Genomic DNA, 27,389 nt, shown 5'->3' on the forward strand with positions numbered 1-27,389 from the left:
TCAAGGAAAACAGTAGTTGGAGGACATCATCCAACATCTGGAGTTATACCAGTTTTCGCAGAAACATGACAACTGCTAGATCTAACTCTACCATATACATGACGACCTATTTATGAAACAGACCACAGCTCATTATGCGAAGTTACTTGAATCGCTCGTTTCGGATTTACTTAAAATCATCGTCATGCACGTTCTTTCTAAAAAAAATTTTTTTTTATTTGCAGCAATAGATCAAATTCAAAACTCGCACCGATGTGAGGCTTAAGTTGTGAACAAAGGAATCTGGCGTGATTCGTGACTTTTGAATCACGCCAGATTACTTTGAGTCACGCCAGATCCCTTTGTTCACAACTTAAGCCTCATATCGATGCGAGTTTTGAATTTGGTCTATAGATTAATGTTTTCCATTCGCCATTTTGATAAAGCCCACTATGAAATATATTTTGTCACACATCATCACGCTCATCTCGATTCATATAAACCTTACATTAATGATCCAATGATCGTAGCTCTTTAAGAGTACAATTTGATAGAGCAGAGTATGAATCCCCCACACAGTCCTTCAATGGTTGAATTGATATTTTAAGGAGATTAAAAGTAGAACAGAAAAAATGGTGATGTGATTGATTTGCACTCATTCACTCATACGCATTGGGAACAAAACTGTATAACCATGGTCAGCAGCATGAGGATAACAGGTTTGGAGACGGAAGTCACGAATAGGCTCTTTGCAGCTAAGCAATCACGTGTTCATTAATTCGCTGAGAGCAAATGAATACACATTTTGATTCCCATGGGGGAAATTTACTAGTGAGCAAACAAACTTTCTACAACCTGTTTTGAGAGATCGTAATAAAACTGCATTTCGTAACACACTGGAAACACATCTTTTCATTCAGTTCCTTACAAGTACCTAAAAAGAATCACCAATTTAATATAAAAACATAAATTTTGCCCTCCAGTACCGGACACGTGACCGTTAACTGCAAAGGGCCTACTGGGAAATTCTTCCAGGTTTTTTTCTGTAACAGAAGGAAAGAATACTTTTTTGGAAACTCGAAACTTTAACAAAAAGAGATATAGGTGGTGAGCATGTCTTGCATCATCCTCGGTAACCCAGGGGTAAAATTCTCTCGCTCTTTTCTGGTAGCGAGAAACGAGCGACAGAATTCTACCGCAGGCTTCTCGAGGATGGGCTTGCATACCAGCAACACATTCCTCGTCAAATTTCGAATAGTCTAATTGCCTTCTTCCATTGTGAAATGAGGCAATTAGACTCGAAATTTGAAGTATCTGTAATCTGATGTTTTGGCTTTTGTCGCTTACAGTTATATTTGACCAGATTACATGCGTGGGCTCCCTGTGGTAACATTTATTTACTCTCGTTAATGGGTTCCCTGTGGCACCTGTTAGCTAATTAGTCAAGACCTGCCGGTTTGATGTCCTTTTGTTTATTGTTTTTGTCGGACGTACCTGTCCCAACACGTACAGGACGATTATGTAGTCGTTTTGAGAAAATTTCAAGAAATATCGATGAAGATCGATAGTAGCAATGTTAACTGATAAAACAGTCCTGTTATCTCTGTTATTCGTGCTCCAGCAAGTAGAGTATACGTGCGGTGCACTGATACATACGAAACAAGATGGCGTGCGAAGAAACCCCGGCGAAAACCGACGAGTTTTGTTGATATCTTTGGACGGGTTTGGATGGGACTACATGAACAAGACTTCTACTCCTAACCTTGATTACATCGCGAGAACAGGCGTACAAGCCGAATACCTCCGTAGTTCTTTTCCTACCACCACGTATCCGAACCACTTCACCATGGTAACGGGACTTTACCCAGAAACTCATGGTATAATGGCCAATTATATGCGCGACCCTGAGTTAAAAGGTAGATTTGACATATATAATTCTGATCCCAAGTGGTGGGGTGCGTTTGGGGCGGTACCCCTCTGGATAACCAATCAAGAACAAGGGGGACGAAGTGCTGTGATTCACTGGCCTGGGTATAATGTTCCTTTCGAAGGAAAGACGCCAGACCTTAATCTTGAGTCACCGTCATTTAACATTGATCTGAGAAATAAGTCTGGTAAAGTCATGAGTTACGAGGGAAGGATTGATTTGTTGATGAAGTGGTTGAAAAGTGAAAGCCCTCCGAACTTCATCGCGATGTACTTTGAAGAACCAGACGAGGTGGGACATCTGTACGGCCCGAAGTCGGAAGAAGTAAAACGCATGATTCGCAAGATGGATAGTGTTGTAGGAGAGGTGCTGTTGCGCCTGCGCGCTGAGGGACTGCTCGACAGCACCAACGTCATCGTCACGTCAGACCATGGGATGGAAGAGATTTCTTCATCGAGACAAATCTTTGTGGACACTTACGTCGATCCATCAAGTTATGACATATGGGACAGATCTACTAATCTTATGATATCACCCCACAACAAAGACCACGCAGAAGATACATATAACCAATTCAAACAGATCCCACACGTGAAAGTCTACTGGAAAGCAGATATACCAAAACAATACCATTTCGCAAACAATCGAAGAGTACCCGAGATATTCGTTATGGCCGATAATGGCTGGGCAATAACCGTAGGAAAGCCGCCAAAGAACCCCAAGAAATGGATTAAGGGTACTCATGGATTTAGTAACGAATACAAGTCACAGAGAGGTTTCTTCGTAGCGCGTGGTCCAGCTTTCCGTGTGGGATACAAAGCCAAGGGGTTTGATAATGTTCATTTGTACCCACTGCTTTGCAGGTTATTACGTGTGACACCAAGACCAAATAACGGTACCTTAGTACCAACTAATCACATGCTAAGATCTGACTTTGATAGGTGATTATATTGCCCTCGATTTAACCTGGTTCTCTTTTGTGACGCAAGCATTAAGTAAAAAATGCAAGCCAACGCAAGAAAAACAAAATCTTCCGTTCTCTTGCGCTTGCATCATTTCTTTTCATAGTAGAAACATAGAGTTGCGTCTGCTTGTGCCACTAGTGAGAACAAGGCTTCAGTTTGAATCTCACCATCAAAGTTTCTATCTGTGAATATTTAACACAGAAATGAGGCTAAGCCTGCGTAAATGAGTAACACGCCACTTGTATAGGATGTCAAATTTTGCAAAGAGGAAAAGTGGAGAAAAACCCCAACAAATTGTACTCACATGTCGTATTGAGCCAGTCAAACCCGAGACCCTAGATGTGAGAGGCAAGTGTACTACCACTAGACCACCCTTGCTTTTCAATCAACAGACAGACAGACAACTACTGATGACAGATATGGATAATTTAATGGAAAAAATGTTAACACAAGTTATGTATCTAAGGTGTCAACTGGAATGCTATCATTATAGCTTACATTATCTGTCTCATGGCGTGGCCATGTTTATTTTGCTGCTAGTGAGAACTATACAATGATCTAAAAGAGCAAAACAAGAGCATAGAGAATGCTGAATATACACATGGTTAAATATTTACAAAAAAGCTATAGCTATTACTAAGAGGTATATGCAATCCTATATAATATTATTCTACCTTTTTCAAATTAGCTGCACATTACGGACCTCAAGAAATTTCTGTCACATCAATAACATTTTCATCTTCCATATCGAGATCTACAGGCGTTTCACTGCCTGTCAGAGAGTCGCCATCAAAAAGAAACTTAAGTTTTGATCTTGGTAGCTGGTGAAACTCAGAATATTCCTTGAAAAGCTTTTCTAGAGGTTGGCTCTGAAGAAATAAGGAAAGCAATAGTTGTTTTATAAGTGGGACGTTTGGTTTTGCTATGTTTTCTGCTAAGTAGGAGTTTTGCACTTAAACCCTTATTAACCTCACACAGAAGAGTAGAGTACATTTAGATTTTGAAAACACCATTAAACAGCCTCAAAACTGGCTGAGACTGAACAAACAACAACTGTAAGAGATTTTCTATTCAGAAAATTTAGGGAAAGTTTTGTGATGGGGTAGGAAAAATCAAACGCAACATCTTCAGCACTTTGAAAGATCTATACATGTAACTAGTGAAGGTGCTCAACTTCAAAACAATCCCCACCTTAGAAACTTGGAAGGTTTTTCTTGATGTCACAGTGTTGCCCTGCACTTTGATTTCTATGTAATCCTCCTCTTCCACAGCAGCACATGAATCCATAATTACACACTCTGTTTAAATGAAGAGGAAAAATACCAGGTCCTTAGCAAATAGAGTCAAAATAATGCCAGCACAACAACCCAAGAAAGACTGCTTAATGAGTATACGAATTTACCTATATATCTGCTACTGTTAAACTCTTCGTTAACGGAGGGACAGCATGTATGTAACTGGGCCTACATGTGCATGTTCATACCATCCATTAATACTCACTACTGTTGCACCCTTCATTAATGATGAAGCAAAGGCTTGGTCAGATATACCTACCTACAATATCTGCTACTGTTACACCCTTTGTTAATGGCGTATCATCTGGCATTATGTTGACGTCTTTAAGTGACAACAAGATGTTTTCTACAGGAACATTTTGTGATTTGGCAAGCTCATTTATTACAAACTCAAACTTGTCTCCCTGGATAACAAAGAAAAATTTTGTTAGATTTTAGATTTTTGTTTATTCCATTCCTTTTCCTTGTAAGAGGTAGGTGTAGTAGGGGAGTTAGTGTGGTGTGACGAAACTAATAGTGGCTGCGTAGGAGACGAGTTAGGTGGTGAATGATATTTCTTTGCTCTAATGTAATAATAATATTAGTAATAACTTCCCGCTAATGGCCCATTGAACATTATACCCCTTACCGCAGTTGAACAGAGCAGTTTGTTGGTTCTCTCCTATACTTTGAGGGTTTTGCTATGGGATTTCTGATTTTCCTCTCTCTAGAAAAATCATGCATATTTATAGCGATCATGTGAAAAACCAATCAAATAAACTTGGCTCTTCTTCCACTGGATTCCAATTGGAATTTAAATGTTGACTTTTGCCGAGGGAGGAAAACTGGAGAAACCAGAGAAAACCCCTCTAAGCACAAAAGAGAACCAGCAATCAACTCTACTAACATAAGACACCCCAGCCTAGAGGGACTCGAACGCAGGTCAAATTGTGAGAGGGTTTACAGTCAACTTGCCCACGGACCAACTCACCCATTCCAACTCACCCACTTATAAAATCATCGATCATGCGTTTCCCAACTCGCCCATGTTTAGAATCACTTAAAGAAATATCTAACCTTATATTAAGACTAAATTAAAGTAGTTTGTGATTTACGATATACTCCACCTGTGCTTCCCAATAACCTTGGTACTTACTGCCTTCATGTTAAATTTTTTAATCCCAGAGCTTGTTCTCACTTTGACATCCACTTTACGATCAACACTGTTTCTGTTAAGAACTGGAGTATCAATATCATCCAAAATGATAACTCCTGTTGAACGGTTTACTGGTGGTGTGGCGGGAGAGCTGGAGTCGGCAGCAACCGCTTCTTTTAGTGAGTCAAATGCATGTTCAAATTCCCTGACATGGAAAGGATTTAAAATACCTACTTGAATTTTCTTTCTCATATTAATTTTTACTAACATAATTTATCATTATTTGCTAAGTATTAGTTAGTAGAGTGAAGGCATTTAACCCGTGAAATAAAAAATGATAGCCAATGTGTAATAATCAATAGACACAAAAGAAAACAATGGAATTAGGGTCTACTAAAGTGCATCAGTCTAATGTCTATTTCATCGGTTTAATGACTTCACTCTATTCCAAGGTAAATGCAGTACTGTAATACGTTATGATGTCTTTAGGAGTATATTCATTCATTCATTTATTTATTTTCCATTTCACTTTCACTGGTCTGAAATGGAATTATGATATATGCCCTGATAAGGAGGGATGTGCATTAGGAGAGGAGGGTAGAGGGTAGGATAGGATATTAGGGTAGGGTAGGGCAGGGTATAAGGTAGGGTATTAGGGTAGGGTGAGGTATTAGGGTAGGGTAGGGAAAGATATTAGGGTAATAGAATGTCTGAATCTCCTATGTGCAGGGATGTCAACTTTCCCAGATAAACCCGGAGTCTCCAGATTTTGGACTGTATCTCCCGGTCTCCAGATTAGAGTCTCAAATCTCCCGGATAATTGCTGAAGCTGACCATTTCTTGTGAGACTCGACTTTCACAACCATAAAATTCCAATTATTTTGTGTTGTTTGTGTCATTTTACATCGCTTACAAAATCAAAAAATTCCTCGTAAACTGTTCTTGCAAGCAGGCCATTGTAATATAAGCAATATTCTGATTGGTCAGAAATAAACCAATCACATCAAATGTTACAAAGAGAATGACATCTTTTCGCGCACTTTTTCCGCTGTGACGTCATGTCCCTTTCCCTATCAATTCTCCAGATTTGAATATCTCGGGGGTTGACAGCCCTGTATGTGGGACTGGAGGGTCTCAGTAAGTTTTGTACTTTTATGTAGTAGAAAGTTCGTCAACAATAAATGAGTACTAGATTGAAGGATCTTTACCTGGTTGTATTTTTTGCTTTTAATTGTCTCTGAACTCTGAGAAGCTCAGCTTGAGATGGAGGAGGAGGAGGTGGTGATGGAGATCTTTTGTGGCTAACATTTATACTTTTATTTACACTACTGTCGTCATCACTGTCACTGTTGAGAATAATGAATACAAAATTAGCAACAACATGAAGCCACTTTTACGTTTTTGCAAGTGGAATTATACTGAGTTTGTATACAGGCTATAATGGCAGCCATTACAGGAGGCAGGAACAACTGAATCAGATCCAGTCTGGTTTACATGACAAGGAAATATTCAGTTTCCTTGGGAGAAATAACTATTGTCGTGCCTCTAGCTGTTATGGCTGCCATCGAGTGATGGTGCAAAGTTTTATTCTTACCTGAACTGCATAAGTTACCCTTCATAAAAACAGCATGTGAGTTGAGTGGTGTGTTTTGTAAATATAGAATGTAATGGTAATGGCGAACCTTGCAAAAGACATAAGTTAACTTTACTTTTACTGTCCTAATGTCAATAAGTAAGCTTATTAAGTATTAATAGGACTATTACATTACGATTATGTTCAATTGGGGAACCACTTAATATCAATTTATATGAAAACGTCTATGAAAAAGAATAATATTGAGCTTGTCAAAACAGAATAATCACATTTCATCAACATTGTATCGACTCACATGTTTTGTATTTCTTGGCTGTCATCATTGAAGCTGTCATCCAATATATCATCATCATCGTCAATAGTTCTCTTGAACTCTTGAGGACCATCTTCATCAACATCATCATCATCATCATCATCTTCATCAGAGCTGTCTATAGTTATTGGTATTCTAGCGGACTTTGTAGAATAAGAAAAAGTCAAGTTGATCTGGTTGTCATACGAAAACAAGTCCAAGTCAGGAGCAGAACGCTTTCGCTTTTTGCTCAAGTCAGCTTTCTGATTAGCTTCAGTGGTTAGTGCTTTAGCTTCCTTTGAAGCCATTTCAAGCGTTTCGCTTTTGTTTTTCACATCAGACACGGTTTTTGTTTCAACAATTGTCGTTGACAGCTAAAGTTGCTCTTCCGCCATTGCCGCCATTTTGTGTCCCAGCAGTCCATTGGAAAAGATTAGTACGTAACCTTCACTCGGATAAACTATACAAAGGTAAACCATCACAAGCTAAACGAAAACAAAGAATTACTGAAAAAATAAACAAGATTTTACTGATGAATTTTAATTTAAGAAATACACGTTTTCGTTTAGGACTACAATTTTAATTTTACATGTTTTACATTTTCCGGCCATTTTGTGTCCCATCCCGGCCCAGGACTCCTTTGGGGCTGGTTTACCAGTTTCTCTCGGTTAATTTATGCCAAGCTAAACCAACACCTGAACTTCTGAACAAACAAAAATCAAACATAAGAAAAAATAAAATCTGAATAAACACGTGAATTAATACAAGATTTTAAAATAAGGTAAGAAAATAAGCTTCGTATTCTTTCATCCATTTCTGTTTGTTGATTTATTTGATAGGTTACATAAAATTAAAATTAGGAATTTTTTCCCCTAGTGTCAGATCATTTGAAGAAGTATGAATGTGTTGGTGTGTTGTCGTGTAATACTGTGCCTAACAGGAATCGGTTTATCCGTCTATGCTCTACACGTGGAGTTATCTAAGACCCAGGACGATAACTACAAGGCTTTATGTGATATCAGTGAACACATGAGCTGTTCAAAAGTCTTTGCATCCAAGTAAGTGGTAGATGGTACATACAGATTTTGTTACTAATAAAAGTTCATAATTATTAGCCACTTAGTTTCCATTATGTAGGGTAATATAAGTGTACTTTTTAACGTTTTCTTGGTGTTTGACCAGGCATGCTTCTATATATTATAAGAATTTAAAAAGTCAAAAATTTATTTCATATTCCATTTTATTGGAAGATACTAAGGTCATATTACTTTTACTGTCCCTTGATGTATAAATAAACCCCTTCACAGTTCCCTCCACCATCTTGAAAGGTAACCGTGCCTTTGCATCGAAGCAAGACGAACATTGAGCTCACAATGATAGAGACATTTTTTTAACACCTTGGACAATTATTCACATGTCTCTATCATTGCACGCTCACCGTTCGTCTCTCTTCGATGCAAAGGCACGGTTACCTTTCAAGTTGGCACAGGGAACTGTGAAGGGGGCTATTGATGTAAAACCATATTAAGATTATAATATTTAAAATATGGATAGATAGAACATACGTTTTTGGCTGAATAAAATGCTAGTACATATTTACAGGCTATTTACTGGTCAGGAGTTCTGGATATGGAAAAACTGTGCAACAGGTTTTGAAAATAATTAGTCCAATTTTAGTCTTATGTTTCCTATTCTGCCACTTTTTCCAATCTTGATCACTACATGCAATAACATGGTCAACTGTCTTATGTTATATTAGGTATGGCACAGGTTTTGGACTAGTTGAACCAGTACTCGGAAAAGACTCACCACTGAATATACCAAACAGTATCTTTGGAATTGTATTCTACTCTCTCGTTTGTATCTTAGGTAGGTATTATGAAATATGCACCTTAGTATTGATGTTAACCCATTGACTGCAGAGCACCCTAATAAGTGTGTGTGTGTGGGGGGAGGGGCTAAGATTGGAAAATATACGAGTCTAGTATGGAAAACAGGGAGAACTAAGATTGGAAAATATAGGAGAGTAGTATGGGAAAAGGGAAAAAGTTGGGCCCCTGTAACCCCTGGAATAGAGGCAGATGCCACAGGCAATTTTCCTACCCCGCCCTGGAATCTAATGAATGTCAAATTAGGGTGACCTAGACAGCAAGAACCAATCCAATCATAGAATGACAACAATGCATTCTGACATTGGTTAGTGGAGCCAAACAGAAAGCAGCAGAAAACAATAGCCTTTCAATATATCTTTTTATCTTTTATGAGCCGTATCTGCCAGGGCGCACGCTCTTAAAAAAACCTTTGGGAAAATGGCATGAGCAGGGCCATATGGCTTTGAGCGAGCAGGGCCATATGAATCTGTACGGCCCTGCTTGAAACCTGCAACCGTATTTTCTTTCTTTTCTTTTGTTATTTTTCTTTTCGTGAGGATCATACGATAAAATGCTTATTCAATTAGTTAGGTTGGGCCATACGAGAATATACTTGACTCTCGGTCACTTGTACAGACCGAGTGCAGCGAGCATCACCTTGAGCCAAATATTTTCTCGTACGGCCCTCCCACTCAGTCAATAAGTACATATTATTCCCAGGAGAAAATGATGATGGCTATCCAATTGTTTACAGGCAACATTAGGGTCAAATTGCCATTCTCATGCAGTCTAGGTTTCTGATTGGCTCAGGTACCTAAAGTTGGATTGCATTGTTTTCATTCTACATTTTCATTGGTTCTCTTGTCTAAATGGTCTAGTGGCCCAGGTTACAGTAGTTTCACAGTGAAGTGGTGCACTGATAGAGAAGGAGAGGTTGTAAAGAGCACAATTTTGATCTCCTTTAATGGTTACTCTGCTTTGCTGAATACATCTTACCTACCTATTTGCCTTTCCATCATGAAGGGCATTGGATGGTTGTTGGGCATGTGATTGTGTGTGTTGGAGGGGGAGATAGCCAGGTGATAGGTGGGGTTATATCAATAGTCTCCCTTTTTGAGATATTTTATGCAATATAACTAAATTCTTATAAGCATGTTCTAATATTGAAATTCTGACTTTCCTGTGCATGTATTATTTTTCAGGTCTTTTCAAAAGTAAATTTGCAGCCATGACAATATTTCTATTTTCTGTAACATCCTGTATAGGATCAGTCTATCTTGGGTACATACTGTACTTCGTTCTACATGATGTATGTGTGGTGTGTATATCAACGTACATTGTTAATGGTCTACTGTTTATTATAAATTTTATTTCTTTACGAAAAGCTTCTTCAGTGAAAAAGTCAAAGAGGGAGTGAAAATTAAAGATGCAGTAAGATTTACATTGATGATATGTTACACTCATTTGTACCGCATGCATATCAACTTCGTGATTCTAAAAGACCAATTTAGCTTGGGTCTAATGTTTTTTCTATTTCAGACCACGTTATTCCCCTGAGTATTATTCCTTTGTTTAACAGTTGAGCATGAGGAGAAACTTGGTTATAAATCCAACTCAAATGAAAAAATATCTCATTCTTAAGAAAATGACACGGGGTTTGAAATGTAGAAACATTACTGGCATTACATGAATCTGTCGTATGTCGTAACGTCTGTTCATATTTCATGTTACTTTCTACAACTTCTTCCAGGACTTTTTGATTTGTATCTTTGTAGAAAATAGAGACTCTAGGATAGAACAGGGATCCTTGAGCTCAAGCATTGCAGGGTAAACAATGCCATGCAATCGTCCCTTAGCTAGCAGTTGGAGCAGTATTACTATATTCATCCTGTACACATCTACGCTTCCCACCACAAACTATCCTCACAGCCTTGCGGTACTTTGGAACTCGGAATATCAAAACTAAAGGATCCAATAAAAACTTCAGGAATAATATATTTTTTCAAATGATTCCAACAAGATGCAGACTTGAATCGCGATAGTCAATAAGACAGGGTGGTGCGTAGTAAAGTGTTGATGAAGAACGGCAACGCAGCAATGAGAAAGAGTAATATGATGATAAGTGTTCCCTGAGTGAAAAGCTCCTTTTCAATGCAAGTGTATTCTTGAACGTAGGATGCATTCATTAGTGAAGGATTCGTATCCACTACGTTTAAAAGTTTTATTTTCAATTGTTTGTGTTTGTTTGTTGTTCGTAGGCTTTTCATCATTAACTACCTTATTCAAGCATATGCTCTATATGCTGGCAGTCTGGAACAAACACCATACGCCCCATTTATATTCAAACCCAGCGTTATAATATTCGAGACCCGGCGTTTAATCGAGCAAATACGGACAATACAGTACTATCTTTTTGCTTGCATGATGCACAAGATGCGAAACGTATTTTTGTCAGATAATGAATAGTAACTATTACGGACACCCAGTATTGAGCATTTCCAGCGTTCTCTGAGGAAGGAGGGTGTAGTTAATGGTAGGATGCACCCAGGGGCGTAGCGAGGTCTCGATGTACCCACAGGAATCCCGCTTGAATTAATTAAATTTTGGTTCCGAGAGCAAAAATTACACCTAAATCTATAGAATTTAGTCCCTATTTGGACCATTGTACGTTTTGATATCCAACTAAAATATTTCATTACAAAAGGACATTCCCCCACACTGCTACTACAGAATGACTTCCTGTGTTCACTGTCATACAAATCCTACCACCATGAAAATCTTTTTTTAGAATTCTAGACTTTATCTGGCAGTGTGTTGTTTAGAAAGTACGAAAGGGATATTCTAAGGAAGATGTTCAACTGATATTCTTGGATTCTTCGTTTTTCCGTTTATCCCGTTATTAAGTCAACTCTTAATTGTTTATTTTTGTCAATTTGTTGTTATTTTGTGTTCCTGTTGCAGGGTTTTTCCCAAATTCAATACCGGCGAGATTTTACAAATTAGATGATTCTGATTGGTTGCTGATGATGTCGTTAGTTACTAAAATTAGCAACAATAGGAACGAGTATAAGAAGCATAGCGGTCAGCGGACTGTACAATGAAGGGAAATATTGTTGAAAAGGTTTTGCAAAGCTGATGATGGAATTAGTCTTACTTTACTTTACTTTATTTCTCCCCGATGAGGGAACTATCAGAAGCTAGCGATGGCTAAACGAACGTACACTATTAAGGATAAAGAAATCGAGATAAAATTTGAAGTTGATGCTCGGTACAAGTTGATTGAGAGCATTGGGAATGGTGCGTATGGCGTTGTGTGTTCAGCATTGGACACAAAAACTGGAGCAAAAGTGGCCGTAAAGAAGATTCCACGAACCTTTGATGTCTTAACTGTTGCAAAAAGAACGTACAGGGAGCTTAAGATTTTAAGGCACTTTCGCCATGATAATATCATTTGCATCAGGGATATCATGAAACCTCCAGAAAACAAAGACGAATTTAACGATGTGTATGTGGTATTTGATTTAATGGAGGCCGATTTACACCGAATCATTCACTCAGACCAGCCGCTCACAGACGAGCATGTTCGATATTTTCTATACCAAATATTACGTGGATTAAAATACATACACACGGCTAAAGTTTTACATCGTGACCTAAAGCCAAGTAATCTGTTAGTCAACGAAAACGCCGAGTTGAGAATAGGTGACTTCGGGATGGCAAGGGGGTTGTGTTCATCGCCTGTAGAACAAAAGCGTGTGATGACAGAATATGTAGCTACAAGATGGTACAGAGCACCAGAGTTAATGCTTTCATTAAATGAGTATTCTGAGGCTATAGACATGTGGTCTGTTGGTTGCATTTTCGCTGAAATGCTTGGTAGAAAGCATTTGTTCCCAGGGACGAATTATTTAAATCAGCTACAGGTTAGTGTGTCACATAATAAATGCACTTGAATGGTTTTCGCGTGACATTTAAGTGGGTCTTTCACTCTTTGCAAAAAAATCATGATAAAATCTGTTAAATATTTTAACTAAGTTACTACAGTAATTGATCAATTTATATATGAAATTAATAAGTTAGAGATAAACTTGAAAGATACAGTAGGTAAATTTGACATCTGAAGGCTGGTTCACACTAGCGACGGAAGCGGAATTGCAAGCGGAATTGCAAGCGGAGTCATAAGAGGGGCTTACAATTAAGTGTGAACCAATATTCGGAATCAGAAGCAGAAGGGAAGACAGAATAAGAAAGTTTGCTTTTTCTTCCAACTCCAGTTCTGATTATGACACTTATGATCAAGTGTAAACCAAAGAATCGGAATCAGAATTGTAAGCTTTGACCAATGAAAAAGCTCATGCCCAGGCCATTCAGAGCAGAAAACATGGCGTCCTCCTTGACCTGGTAACTATGGGAACAATAAAGGAGGGAGCACCAAAGCGAGGCTTATGATTCTGCTTGTGTTGTTTTGATTCACGCTAGATTGCAAGCTTCTTTTGCTTCTGATTCCTCTTTCGATCCTGACTCCAACACTTAAGAAACTAGCTGTGTGAACCAGACTTAAAATTTCAGTCTTCTCCTAACAATAATATGTACTTATTGACTGAGTGGGAGGGCCGTATGGAAAAATATTTGGCTTGAGATGATGCTGTATGGACCGAGTGCAGTGAGGTCCATACAAATGACTGAGAGCTAAATATTTTCTCGTACGGCCGGACCTAACTCAGTCAATAAGCATTTTATCATATGACCCTCACGAAAAGAAAAATAATAAAAGAAAAGAAAGAAAGAAATAGTAAATAAAAGCTATCTGCCCAGGTAGATACGGGTCATATGATAATTATTTTATTTTATATTATCACCACCACCATCATCATCATTATCATTATCATCACCACCATCATTATCATTATCTGCATTATCATTATCATTATGGTTTTTAAGCGTATGCAGTTCAACATTTTACTGTATTTTACAGCACTCTTACCATGGCTAAGACAAACCATGATATTGATAATCTTTTCATGCTCAACCTCGTTTAATAATTGTTTATATTATCAGCTTATTCTTAGTATAACTGGCACACCTTCCCAAAGCTTTATACAGCGTATGGGAGCTGAAAGAGTAAAGACTTACTTACATCACTTACCAAGTAAAGAAGCTGTTCCATTTGACAAAGTCTTTCCTGATGCTGATAAAGAAGCTGTTGACTTACTCAGTCAAATGCTATTGTTGGACCCAAAGGGTCGCATAACAGTTGAAGAGGCCTTAAAACATCCTTATGTAAAGGGGTATCATAATCTTGACGATGAGCCATCTTGCTACTCGGAATTGGATTTTGAGTTTGATAAGGTCTTGATGACTAAACAGGCTTTAAAGGATGCAATTGTTAAAGAAATTGAAGACTTTCAAAGGAAAAATTCATTGGTTTTGTCTCCTGTGGTGGTGTCTGTTAATACTGCAGCTCAGGGACAAACAACATCAATAGCAGATACTAAAGGTATGAACTAATACTGTAAATAGTAGGCTTAGGAATTGTAAATTAACTGGTGGACTATCAAGAATCCTGCTTCTTGTCCATGAAGTGCATTAATACCTCTTTAGCTTCATGTGTGTATTTTTTTCCAAATTTAGATGGGACCATGTGTCTTTCCCTAGAGTATCATTTCATTGTTTAATAGTTGAGAAGGAAAAGATGCATGAAGGTGGATACAACTCAAATAAAAAATGTAATTCTTAACAGAATTACACATGGTTTGAAACGGAAAAATATTATGCATAAGGTAAAGAGGTCTATTCCTGGACCATTTATTAAACATGATAGCTCATTAATGCAAACACATTAAGAATATTCCCCTTCGTTTTAAATAAAATGGAAATGCCTTATTTAGCATTCAATTTCCCCTAATCTAGACAGAAATTCATTATGATGATGAAATTCATCATTATTTGAGGTAACTGAACTTGGTACCTTCAAATGTCAAGAGAGAATCCAAAATTACCCTGAAGTTGCTGAAAGTGCCAACATTTTATCGGCATTTTAAAATCTTTGCCAAATTTAACACAGAGTAATATTGAACAATGAAAAGTTCACGTAAGTATTCAGGTAAAATATATAGTATATATAATTTTTTTTCTTTGACAAAAGCAAAGAACTTGGGCATAAAATCATGAAATTGCATAAACAAAAAACAGCTCTAAATCTGTACATTTATGTAGAAGTGAATATATAACTGTCTTGGTTAGCTTTCAAATTTGCATTTAATTTAATTTTTTTGAAATGCCTTCCTTTTTTCCTACAATCTCTAGGTGTATCAGCTGTAACTTTGGCTGCAATTCAGCAAAAAGGAGAACAAAACTTGAAGAGAAAACACGAAAAAGGGCAACATAAAGGAGGTAAAAGACCAAGACAAAAGAAAAACCAGTTAAAGGAGAACAACAGCCAAAGCGATGAAGGAACATCATCTGATTTAAGCGAATCTGATAAGAAACTTCTAGAAAGATGGGAAAATATGAGAAAGACAACAAAACCATTCATTCATCCTATAAGAAAGTACATGAATGAGCTGAAAGCTTTAAAAGATGAAATACTTGAAGATCAAGAAACCTGTGACCCCAAGACGGGACATAAAGATATCTCTAGTCTACCACAAGTAACACAACAATTCCAGTTTACTCAGTTTGTTCCCCAAGACTGTAATGGTAATATTCCGACTTTAAAAGCTGTCAAAATACCATATCAAGTAACCACTATGAACGTTTTGCAGGCTGTGGCAGATTCTAACATCAATGGTGAGTAGCATGTGTTTAAAAGCGTCCCTACTTACAATACTATATATCTACCAGATAACAATTTACACGTCATCTCGATATCTTTCCTGTAACTGACTTGTTGTATCAAGTGGGGGAAAAAAACAGTGTTTCCATTAATCAAGCTCCCTGGATTTCCCTTCCTTTTAGTTTACCATAAAAAAGTAGTGTTGATCGTCTTCAAATTACTATATAACTTTTAACTCATGAAATTCTTTCTTTGTGTTGTAGAGAATGGAAAAGAAAATACCGTTGATGCGCCAAATCCAGCCATCATATCATTGCCTCAAAATACTGCTTCTAGTGTGCATTCCCTCACTTCGCTACCTCAACTCCCGAGAAATATGCCTCAAGTTTCTTCTTCAAATCTTACTGGTCAGCTTATCTCACAAACTGTTCCGATTACATGTAGTTCTAAACAAGCAAATGTGAATAAAGCCTTGGGACAAACGTTCCCTACGAGAACTACTGCTGCAAGTTCCAAGCCACACCCAGTACTTGTAACCATAGCAACCAATGCTCAAACTAGTAGCGTTCCACAAAGCAGTGAATCTTCATCAAAGCACCAGCAGTTCGTTACTACTCGGCCCAATATTGTAACACAGTCACAGACATTCACTCCAGTGGTTGGTCAAGTTCCAAGCACGGTTATTCTCCCTCAGACTTTCAATATGGTCACTACGCCAGCCGTACAACCCAGTGGAACTCACACGGTGCCCTTTCAACTTGCGCCTTTGAATTTGGCGCCAAATCTCCAAGTCGTCAATTCTCAAGTTCCGCTGCTTCCAGCTACTTTGCCTAAACCAGGACATGTAGCGATTCAGCCTGGTTCTACAAGGGTGGGATTTCCCCTTCAACCACTCATTGTATCAAGCACGTCACAAGCTCCCTTAGCCACTCAAACTAAACAGAATTTGACATTACGAAAACCTCAAAGAATATCCAATATATTCCCTACTGGTGTACAAGGAATACCATTCCAAGCGGTTCCAGTCTCCAACTATCCATCTGTTTCTACGGTAACAGCTCCATCTCCAAGTCCAAGACCCAGATCAATGTCTTCCAGTCACGTAGAAGAAGAATACAATCAACACAAGAAATTATGTCGTACGTCATCATTGTCAAATTTAGCGCCATTGAATTCGAGTTCACAGCCTTGCAAACCTACACCGCCTGCTGTTTCTATAGCGACCAATACTGTAACCATAACAACGACGCATGTTTCTCAAACAAATAAAACCGCCGCAGCTATGACAACGCCGAGTGTTGTTTCCTCACAGGACGTCACTCAATCTAACGTTACAGAATCTCCATCTACTTTCATCTCAAGTTTATTCCCAGAGATATCTTACGAGGCTGTTGTTACACAGTCGTTATCAAACACTCCTGTTCCTCTAGCCACTTCGCAAGACACCACAACATCCATTCCTCTGGATAACTCATTTTCTTCGTCTAAAGACCCTGGTTTAGTAACAAATAGTGACATTTCCATTTTAAATACTGTTATTAACCAAATAGTTAAGCCAAATTCGAATACAGATGGCTCTAGAGCGGGTGTGGGGAGTATCAGTTTTCTAGATCCTGGAGCTGTGTCTCAAACCAACGTGAAAACTTCATCTACAGATGTTACTACAGTACCTTCTTCTGATGCTAATTCCCTTGGAAACGAACTCCTGAATAACACTCAAGGGATAGCTGTGTCTACCCTAGTATGTAATACAGGGGGTTTGGCGCAGGTTTCTTCTGTCCAATCGAAATTAAATTCCATGGCTTTATCAGGTTATAAAGATCCAAACCTCTGTGCATGCGCTGTCAGTCCATTACCAACTAACAGTTTAAATCAGACAAGTTCTTACGGACAATCGACTCTACTTAACCAAATAGCATCGCCACAATCCGTGTGTGGAATTCCCTCGGAAAGCCTTACCTTAGAACAACAGCAGTTTCTACAATTTCTTTCTACCCAGAGTAACACAATTGGCGACCAGTCTCCTAATCTACAAAGACTACTATCTGCCATTAGTGAATTGTCAGACAAAGGAGACGCCAGCCAAGTCGAAACTCTGGATGATGCCGACACACAAGGACAGAGCTTTGCAGAAGAGATTATCTATAGCACTGGTTTTACGGACAAGTCAGCGAGGGGGGCAGGAAGTGGGTATGGTCTTGGTATTGATATCGAGGAGTTGTTTGCTAATGCTGGTGGGGACTTCAACATGTAAGTAGTGAAAACTGCTGATGATGGATATGATAGAGAAGCTTTCGTACGACTGTGAAAATCTCGCGGCACGAACGCGGTCGTGACACAGCAAGGCATACAGCAGACCAATCACATTGCACGAGAATTTACTCTCCATCCAATCAAATGCCCGAAACACGGCACGAACACGGACACACCAGGGCCCGGTTTTACGAAGCCTGGATAGCGCTATCCAATGGATAAATATTATCCAGTGGTTAAATTTATTGGATAACAGCATCGACTTGTGCATTGGATAAGGATTTATCCACCGGACAGTGCTATCCAGGCTTCATACAACCGGGCCCAGGGTCATGTCACTGCCAAACCAATCCCATTGCGCGATAAAAAAATCAGCCATTCAAAATTCTTGAAAACATCACCCACGGCAAGACACGCATAAGGCACCAAGCTTTTCACAGTAATACAAAATCTGCTTTATAGAATGTTGATGTTACAATTAATAAAGTACCTCAAAATCTGACAGTAGCGAAAAGACAAATTAAGTAGATATTTCAGATTTTTTATGCACAATATTTTGAGCATGCGCACGAAACTTCCGGACCGCGATTTTCGGGCTAAAATATCCTCAGCTACATGTAGTCTCTTGTGCCTCGGACTAAGAGAAAAGAACGCTCAGGGGACGTGATTGGGCCTAACCTGATGAAAAACGTATCTTGCATGATCCAAAAATACGGATGTCGGGACAGCGTACCAGTGTCAACGAGGGTTTTTCGTGCTTGGGGATCCAATTAGGAATATTTACAATTCGTCGCAGAAAAAAAGGTGTTTTACTCGATTAGCTATGAATTCCAAGCGTTAGTGGTACTTTTTTTCACCGTGTAAGAAGGGGGTTATTTCACGAATGAAGATCTAGATTTCTTAGAATTCGAATCTTTCATTACTTCGTTTGACGTATGAGCTTTAACGTCAGGATTTTCAAAGAGTTAACCAGAATATTTCCTATTCTTTCTTTTCAGACTTAGTCCATCACCGCCAAACAACAATATGAACCCTCTAAACAGCCCTTGTCTGTCGGCCTCACTGCTCTCTGATTGGCTGGCTGGACAGGAAATGCCAGTTGACATCGAAGAAATACAGAAAGAACTCGAGTCCAACTCTGCCTTAGCTTTATTTCAAGACATGGATAGTTCTTGATTAGTTCTGGATTTCAGGAGGGAGGTAAAGGATTTATAGTCAGCCAGTCGTTGTGATTGGACAAAAAAGCATGAAAGAATGAGGAAGCTATTTAACTGTTACGTCACTGCACCGTTACGTCACTGCACCGTTACGAAGCGCCCACTTTATCACATTCTCATTAGAGATATCTCGGATAGAATAGTAACTTGAATGTCATTTGTAAATCTTATAATGAAACATTTTGTATCATTGTATCAAACAAAAAATTGTCGAGGTATTAGTAAATTTATATTGTAAAAAATTAGTTTAAACCAACATGTTTTCTACAAAAATTTATGCAAAATAATTTATATATAACATTTCTAGATTTTGTCTTTATTTCTTCTTTTTCTTTGATCGTTGTAATGGAGGTGGTAATGGTAGTTTGAATAGAGTCCTAAAAAAAGAAAATGGAAAAATGCTTGAACACTTCAGATACTGAAAGAGCACAAAAATCAAAATCTAAGAACTCAGTTTACATGGCAATTCATGACATTTAGAGGGAGGCGTAGGAGTAGCACACTCGCCTCTGGAGTCTCGAGTTTGATTCCCAGACTCAGCATCACAAATGAAAAGAATTTGTTAGGTATCTCCTTTGATTCAAGGGTTTTTCTCTAGTTTTTCTGCCCCCACAAAATGCAACACGCTATATCCCAATTCAATCTGCGAGTAAGCCGTGCCCTGACTTTCATCAGCCCTGAGGCTGTTTTGGGGTGTCAAAAACGTTTTGGCATACTTAGAAAAGTTTTTATTTCCATCTCTCAAATTCAGAATAAGCTGGCTTAGTAATTTTTTGATTGACAGAAGCCAAAACCCAGACAACTCTAAGTAATTGAGGTTGCAAAAAAATCATAAAAGGGTGGAGCCATGAGTATTCCCAAAGCATCGTCACCAAGGCTACAGTTGATTTACAATATACTTACTGGCATGTAATGCATCTTGGGATGAACTGACAATAAACTGGAAATAAAATTACAAAATAGAGTTTAGGTTAATTCAGAAGGTGACAAAGGTTAGAGTGCTCGTGGAAAACAAACTTTTTTAGGGATATTTAAGCCAAGACTTCGGTTCCCTTTTAGCAGAGCCTCCTGTAATAGTGTTCATATCTATTATACACTATACAATGTTCCTTGCAACTTGTTTCACGCTTGTGGCTATAATACACCCTTTAGCTTGGCTATAATGCTTTCATATTTCAGACCACATCATCCCTAGATTATAATTTCTTTGTTTAATGACACATGGTCTTACACTTGAGGCAAGAATTTCTATCCTTGGTAGAAGTAGAACTCAATTCAGTAATCACTTTCACAGTTCCCTGTGCCATCTTGAAAAGTGGCTGTGCCTTTGCATCGAAGTGAGGTGAACGGTGAGCTTGCAATGATAAAGCCCCTTTTTTAAAACCTTGAACAATTATTATTGACACATCTCTATCATTGCAAGCTCAACGTTCGTCTCGCTTTGATGCAAAGGCATGGCTACCTTTCAGGGTGGCACAGGGAGCTGTGAAGGGGACTATTGCAGATTGTCAGGCAAGTCTAATATGTTACACTATTATAAAAACCTCAGCAGCTCAATACTAACTTGATAGACAAACAGAACAAACATATCCAATGTCAACAAGCTTCCGATGACAGAAACAAGCTGCTCGATAATCAATGTGTTGTGAGGAGGGAAGGATAAGCATATCTCGGGTACCTTGTCCTGGTAAGTATAGCCACTAGAACAAGAAACAAAGACAAGTTATATAAAATCTCTTTATTTAAGTGTAGTTCTAGCACTTTTGCACTAACTGGGGACACTTTTCACTCACACACACACTAATACTACATTCAATGTTCTATACAAACAACGCACAACACGCGTTGATTTTTATGGAGGGAGGGAACCAGAAAACCCAGAGAAAACCCTCGTAGCATAGGAGAGAACAACACATCTAGCAAGCTCAATTCACATGTGGCGACCGCAGTACTCAAACCGGCAACCCAACCCTTTGGACTTATAGTGGTTAACACCTCTCTGTCATCCTCATCCTTAAAATCATGCAAAGCAGAAGAAGTCTTGATCACTTACCAATAAATGTTCTAATATTGACAAAGTGTTTTCTATTTTTAAATATACTCCTCCAGTTATGTCAGCTGCCTGCAACCAAAAAGAAGTGAAAGAATTTAACAGTTAATTAAACAAAAAATCTCTGGGAATTATCAATTTCACATAAAATACTTCTAAATTTTACAAGGCTCTGACCTGTTGAAGAAATCCTGAATTCTGATATAAAGCACAGGCATCGATTATGACATTCTGTACAAAATACAAGAAAAAGAACATTAAGGACTGATCATCATTAAAAGATGTGGTCACAAAATCCTACGAGGCAATGAGAAGTGAGAACAAGGGAATCGAGGGTAGTGAAGCAGTAGTACACTTTCCTCTCACCTCTGAGGTCCCAGGTTTGATTCCCAGACTCAGTATCACATGTGGGTAGAGATTGTTTGGTCTGTCCCTCAATTCGAGGGGCTTTCTCCAATTTTCCTTTCTGGAAAGACCTAATAAACTAACTCCCAAATCGATCTATGAGTGAACCATGTCTTGAATTTGATCAGCCCAGAGACTGTTTCAGGGTATGGATAAAATCGTAAGGTTTTTTGAAGATGGATGAGACTGGATGAGTAAAAGGTATGCTCCTTACGATCCTACATTCCTCACCTCAACCTAATTCTACCAACTTTTTACTTACGACTCACCACCACCTTTTCCAACCATTGACACCCTGCCGACCATGCTATTATCATGATAATAACTTTTGAGTAGCAACATGATGCCACTCCAACAACCCTACTGACATGTTTCTTATGTTATCTTACTTCTCTGCTATCTTTTTTGGGTGTTTTTACTCTTCATTCCTACCAACAATATCATCAACTAACAATCTATCCAGGCCCATGCCAACAGCCTATTGACACCACGTTCTTTCAAGCAAATATGGAGAAATGATAACATTACTTACACTTTTTTGAGCACCAAATATACAGTTCATAATTGTTAAGTACTGGGATGCATTATCTGGTGATGCCTTGACGACCTGGAACAAAATAATTTTGTTAATGAATAATTTTGGAGAGCACAGATGGTATAAACCACCAATGTGAACTGGGTTCTATCCCAGGCTTGGTGTCAAAGATTACAGTATTAGAGTTGTATCAAATTGAGCTGATCCTCACAGTATATGAAGCAACTTATGCAGCTGCAAATTGAAAGACTCGGGTAAAACAATTCTGAGTCTTGAACGGGATTAGAGTTATGATGTTATGATTATAGTTGTTTGTTGGTTCTCCCCTGTGCTTCAAAGGTTTTTTTCCCAGTGCTCCTTTTTTCCTCCCTCTGCATAAAGAATTAAATATGAGCCTATGGTTCAGGAAACTGAGGATGTAAATTTTAGATTTTAGCAAAATCATAGCTAGACAACCAAGCAAAATATTTTTCTTCAAATCAAAACCTAAGTGCATCAATATTATTTTTTAAATCTTGCTCACCATAATTCTTGGCTTTAACTTTAAACCAACTATGGAGTGAGAAAGTAAAAGTTATGAAACTAAAATTATTAGTTACAAAGATAAAAAGATAGCAAATAGTAAGTCAGTTTCGTGCATTAAAAGACCACTGCATTACAAATAATATTGTACCTGGACATTCCTTTTCCTTTCTGTGAATGTCTGATAGCTTTAGAGTTAAGGAATAAAGTCTGCCACGTTTTGTGATAAGATTCGTACCTATGACCTACCCACATCCTACCAACATACTGTAAACCAACACTGTAGTAACCTAACTGACAATCTACTGACACCAATTCGGGGGCTGCATATTTTTTTCTATTGCTGCATTTGAGATAATGAAGATAATAAAGCTTGCCATGGGAGTTATCTGAAATGCACTCCAACTGAAAAGGATACAGCAAAGAGCCATGCAAAGTGCACTTGGGAGAGCAGACGGAGGATTGCTATGAACAGGGTTTTCTTGTGCTAAAATAAAGGTAATTTAATACATCACTAAACAAGACTTTCAAAAAAGATTAGAATACCACACATTTGTTGAAAATAATTAACCTTCCTTGGATGAACATCAACAATGATCAAGAGTCAACTATTGTCAAACCTATGTATAGACTTGTTTATTTTGAAATTGTTACTTCTTATGGGAAGCATTGGCAAACTCATGAGGTTCAAGTTTGATTCCTGAGTTCAGTGTTGTATTCCAGTATAGTTGCTTGATGGTTCTCTCCTGTGCTTCAATGTTTTTTTTTTTGTAGTTCTCTGGTCTTTCTTCCTCATAGAAAAAGTTTACATTTTACGAAATGTTTTTACATTAAACTTCTCATTTTGCATACAAATTTCTTCAAGAGCCAGATGTATTAATAATAAGCATTTCCTGATTTCACTTGAGTGAGCATGAAACAATGGCTCTGAGTAGAAGTTGGACAAGATAAAATACAGTAATATTAATATATAAACACATCAAGTCCAACCTCAACTTGGAGTCATTGTTTCATGGTAACTTTGGTGATTGAAGGAAAGGTTAATTGTTAGACATCATCAAAGGTTTGCCATACCTGGTATTTCAGAATTACCAATCAATTCTTTTATTTCTGAAACAATTAAGTCATCCATTTGTACAAATTTTTCACATCTGCTATCTGAAGGAACACTTCTTGATTCTTCAATAGTGTGCATCTCTTGAAGGGATTCTTTTGGAAATAGGAATTTGCTACAACACAGATTAAGGAAGTATTACATTAACTTCATTTGATGATGACAATCATCTTCAACATCTTTTTCATAGTTGGTGAACAAGTTCAGAATAAATGCTTGTTTGTGCACTTTCACTTACGTGTAAACCAGGAAGAGACTTTCCTTTATACCGACCTGGAGTACGAGGAAAACCCCTTGGTGTGGTATAAGCAAGGAGTACAAGAGCACGTTTTATCGGAATATATTCTTCTCCCTTAATTCTTGGTTTGCAATCAATCCCAAGAGAGCACAATAACAAAAGGGATGTCCGCCATGTTGGAAGATATAACAAAAGAATTCACTGAAAAATCTTTTGTCAAATTCTTCCAACATGGCCGGCTATGACGTCTATTGCAAACGAAGAATTAATTAAAGGGTAAAACATACCTTTGTCTAGTATTTGATGCAATAAATGCCAGTGTATTCGACTGCTTCATCATTAAGTGAGCATTGCACATTACAATCATGCTATCCACACAACTAGTCAGTGTTATCTAGGGAAGGAAAAATTATTAATCCTAATGAGATTTTGTAAAAAATACATAAAGCCTTTAATAGAATAGAAAAATTATGGACCTGTTCTTGACTTTTTTCGGCAAAAACTCTTCCCCACCAGACAGGATTGGCATCAAAAATAACCACAAGTAGATCCAAGCTGTTATCTTAAAAACAAAAAGAGAAACAGAGACTAAGACATCGAATATACGAGCCATCCTAATGTCGAAAGACGGAAAGCACAAAATGCTCATACCGTCCGCCATCTTGTTTTACTCTTTTAACAGGAAACCCATAACTATATTTTTGGGAATCCTGTGCTTTATTTTTTTACCGGAAGTCAGTTAGTCTGACCGGAAGTTTTCCATATTCATGAACTTTGAACCTGATTGCCCAGATGATCACGTGAAAATCTAACCAAACAGCCAATGGGAGTCAAGAAAAGACTGTCAATCACGCGTATGAAATTTTACAACTCGAGTGCAAATTTACACATATTTGTTTACAACTTGATTCATTCATTCACTAATCTGTAAATACCTTGATCTAACGCATCTAAAAAGCTTGAAAGCACTTGAAATCCTTGATTAAGCTACAAACATGAGTACGAGAGCAAGACATGGGCAATCGAAACCATACGATACCAGAAAAAAGCAAGAAGCAGCTGATTCATTTACGATCCTCGGTACACCTGGCCACCCGAGCCGGGCGATAAAAATAACGAAAAATGCCTCCCAAGGAAAGATCGCTGCAAAACTACACCCTTCCTTTGACTGTAGTGGAATGCATACCAACTCGACAGACTCCCAGTCACATCAGTTCGTCGAGGAATTGCTGCAGCAAAAAATTTTAATTCAAGAAGCGGTGCGACGACTTTTGGAAACACAAAAACGGGGCAGCTTCAATTTGAGAAGGAAAAGCTCTTCCCGGCTTTTAAAATGATGTTAGACCCATCTGATTATTTCATTTCACTACAAAATAACATTACCAAATGCTTTAAATGAAGATCATCAAGTCTTAAATGGAGAACTCTTTAGAGACGCTGTTCAAGTATTTCTATGGAGTATGGTATTTCCCGCCAAGAGGACTGAGATCATGACCTTGTGTTACTACGGGAAAGCCTGCGTCCGTCTGTATTACCACAGAAAAGCTGGATCAGAGACAATCGATACAAATTTTGTTCAATAATGAAACCACGAAGTCGGCTTTCATTCAAAAATATACTCATTATCATTGGCTTTCATTCAAGGCGCCAGCTTGCGCCGGCCAAAGGACAGTGAAAACTCCCCCACTGTAAAAATTAAGTAAATGAAATAAATTAAGCTTATGAAAGAGATTCCAAAAACAAAACAAAAAAGTAAAAAGTTTCTCTTTAAAATCTTTGTTGTTCGAGATAAAGTTTGGCAATAAATTGGATAATCTCGCGTTTTATCTTTTGAGTAATTTTATCTAATAAGACGTTCACTAGCTGATTTGAACAGGTTTTTAACGTTGTAAATATTGTAATATATCTTCTTAATGCATCGATCTTTTTTAAGAAATAAAGAAATTGTATATTTAATATTGCAAAGTTAAAATGAAATCGTAAAGTTCTGCAGGGAAAAAACGTTTTTTGCGTTTCAATTTGTAAGGTCGACAGGTCGACATGGGCTGGGAGTCTTCCTCAAAGTTCTCAAAGGAAGTGTTTATTCTCTCAGCATGATACTTGAAAATCTACTTAACCTACCGGCCCTATGCTCGTTTCTCTGTACAAGGGTTCCTTCGTACAAAAACAAAAGAAATCTAAACAAACTTAAGTATTTATCATTATTTCCAACGCATTTTTCACGTTTGATTTAGCGTGACGAATTTTAACTCACGTCACGTACCGAAGCGAGGCAAATTCAAAACAAAACGGGAAGCCATGTTCACTGTAACCTCTCTCCATGGACACCACTTTTACCATGAAAAATTATGACCACAGAAAGCTCTTTAGATAATGAAACCTGGTCCACCGTAACAGAACAGACCATTCTTCTACAAGATGGTCTTAAATTTGTCGCAGATTTGGTCAGTGCGCCGGAATTTGACTCAAATAGTTTGTCAACGTTTGTCGACTGTGAGTTCCGGTTCGAAAGTTCTTGGATAGCAAAGTTAGCTCAGCGTTTGCAAGCTGTATTATGCATGCAGAGCAGTCCATATCAATTATATTTTGACTTTAGACAACGTACTATACTAAGTTTGTGGCTTTCTCAGAGAAAACGCTTGAAAACTTGCAAAAAGGGTGATGTAAATGGAGACATTTCAAAAACTGCTGTCGAGAAACGAAAACCGGTTTCGTTTTCTTCACACGTTAGTTTACTTCTACTGCTACCTCTTCTGGAATCCCAGAGTAAAATAGATCCTTCTCTGCCTATCAGCTGCACAGAGCTGCTATTGCATTGCCTCAGGGAATATAGTCCTTATTCACTTAGTTCAGAACCTAGAAGTTGTTTAGATGGTTTAGAGAGACTGCTGTGCTCATGGTTAGATATTGAGGCTTCAAAACAAACTCAGTCAGCGGAAGTTTATGTCAGTACGTCAAGAAGGGAAGATATTGTTGCAGCATTGATTGCTCTAGCATGTGGAAGGTAATTATAAATATTATATTTTTTCATAAACTTTAAGTTATAATGCAAAGACGTGTGTGTGTGTAGAGAGAGAGAGAGAGAGAGAAGGGGGGGGGGGGGGGGGGGGGGGGGGGGGGGAGGGTGGGTACTGTCTTTTTCATAAATAAACAGAAAGGTGTCCCCAACCAAGATGTGATGGCTGGGTTGTTAATTATTTGGAGTCAGATTACTACTGGGAT

At 38.2% G+C, this 27,389-nt stretch overlaps 5 protein-coding genes and 1 pseudogene across 6 annotated transcripts in view; 4 read left to right on the forward strand and 2 right to left on the reverse strand.

Annotated features, from left to right (window-relative positions):
* The first annotated feature begins 1,462 nt into the window (after window positions 1-1,462).
* Window positions 1,463-3,924, forward strand: LOC116293956 (bis(5'-adenosyl)-triphosphatase enpp4 pseudogene; annotated as a pseudogene).
* On the reverse strand, window positions 3,283-7,596 carry LOC116293958 (NFATC2-interacting protein). Its single transcript, XM_031701458.2, has 6 exons — window positions 7,191-7,596; window positions 6,510-6,647; window positions 5,302-5,506; window positions 4,426-4,570; window positions 4,063-4,169; window positions 3,283-3,740 (listed from the first exon to the last, which is right to left on the reverse strand). The coding sequence occupies exons 1-6, from the start codon at window positions 7,493-7,495 to the stop codon at window positions 3,576-3,578; spliced, it is 1,065 nt and encodes a 354-aa protein (XP_031557318.1). The 5' UTR covers window positions 7,496-7,596; the 3' UTR covers window positions 3,283-3,575.
* Window positions 7,597-7,858: 262 nt separating this feature from the next.
* LOC116293954 (vitamin K epoxide reductase complex subunit 1-like protein 1) lies at window positions 7,859-10,499 on the forward strand. The gene is made up of 4 exons (XM_031701455.2): window positions 7,859-7,968; window positions 8,064-8,245; window positions 8,947-9,056; window positions 10,261-10,499. The coding sequence occupies exons 2-4, from the start codon at window positions 8,085-8,087 to the stop codon at window positions 10,473-10,475; spliced, it is 486 nt and encodes a 161-aa protein (XP_031557315.1). The 5' UTR covers window positions 7,859-7,968; window positions 8,064-8,084; the 3' UTR covers window positions 10,476-10,499.
* A 1,674-nt stretch (window positions 10,500-12,173) lies between these two features.
* LOC116293978 (uncharacterized) lies at window positions 12,174-20,267 on the forward strand. Its single transcript, XM_031701481.2, has 5 exons — window positions 12,174-12,981; window positions 14,117-14,555; window positions 15,365-15,847; window positions 16,097-18,083; window positions 19,085-20,267. The coding sequence occupies exons 1-5, from the start codon at window positions 12,262-12,264 to the stop codon at window positions 19,260-19,262; spliced, it is 3,807 nt and encodes a 1,268-aa protein (XP_031557341.1). The 5' UTR covers window positions 12,174-12,261; the 3' UTR covers window positions 19,263-20,267.
* On the reverse strand, window positions 19,218-24,832 carry LOC116293979 (general transcription factor IIH subunit 3). The gene is made up of 13 exons (XM_031701482.2): window positions 24,819-24,832; window positions 24,644-24,729; window positions 24,455-24,561; window positions 23,890-24,044; window positions 23,234-23,302; window positions 22,967-22,996; window positions 22,817-22,845; window positions 22,291-22,365; window positions 21,531-21,584; window positions 21,357-21,425; window positions 20,868-21,003; window positions 20,207-20,243; window positions 19,218-19,680 (listed from the first exon to the last, which is right to left on the reverse strand). Exons 1-13 carry the CDS (start codon window positions 24,826-24,828, stop codon window positions 19,620-19,622), a joined length of 918 nt encoding a protein of 305 aa, XP_031557342.1. The 5' UTR covers window positions 24,829-24,832; the 3' UTR covers window positions 19,218-19,619.
* Window positions 24,833-26,463: 1,631 nt separating this feature from the next.
* LOC116294001 (putative E3 ubiquitin-protein ligase HECTD4) overlaps window positions 26,464-27,389 on the forward strand; it is a 51,846-nt gene continuing 50,920 nt past the window's right edge. For both annotated transcript variants that reach the window (XM_089032956.1, XM_089032957.1), the window contains exon 1: window positions 26,464-27,171. In XM_089032956.1, coding sequence (XP_088889082.1) covers window positions 26,516-27,171 — 656 coding nt within the window. In that variant the 5' untranslated portion in view covers window positions 26,464-26,515. The remainder of the gene's footprint in view (window positions 27,172-27,389) is intronic.

Source organism: Actinia tenebrosa, unplaced genomic scaffold, assembly GCF_029948245.1.
Source record: "Actinia tenebrosa isolate PJP-AT-01 unplaced genomic scaffold, QUT_ActTen_1.0 PGA_scaffold1__47_contigs__length_23844297, whole genome shotgun sequence".
In the NCBI taxonomy this organism is placed as follows: Eukaryota; Metazoa; Cnidaria; class Anthozoa; order Actiniaria; family Actiniidae; genus Actinia; species Actinia tenebrosa.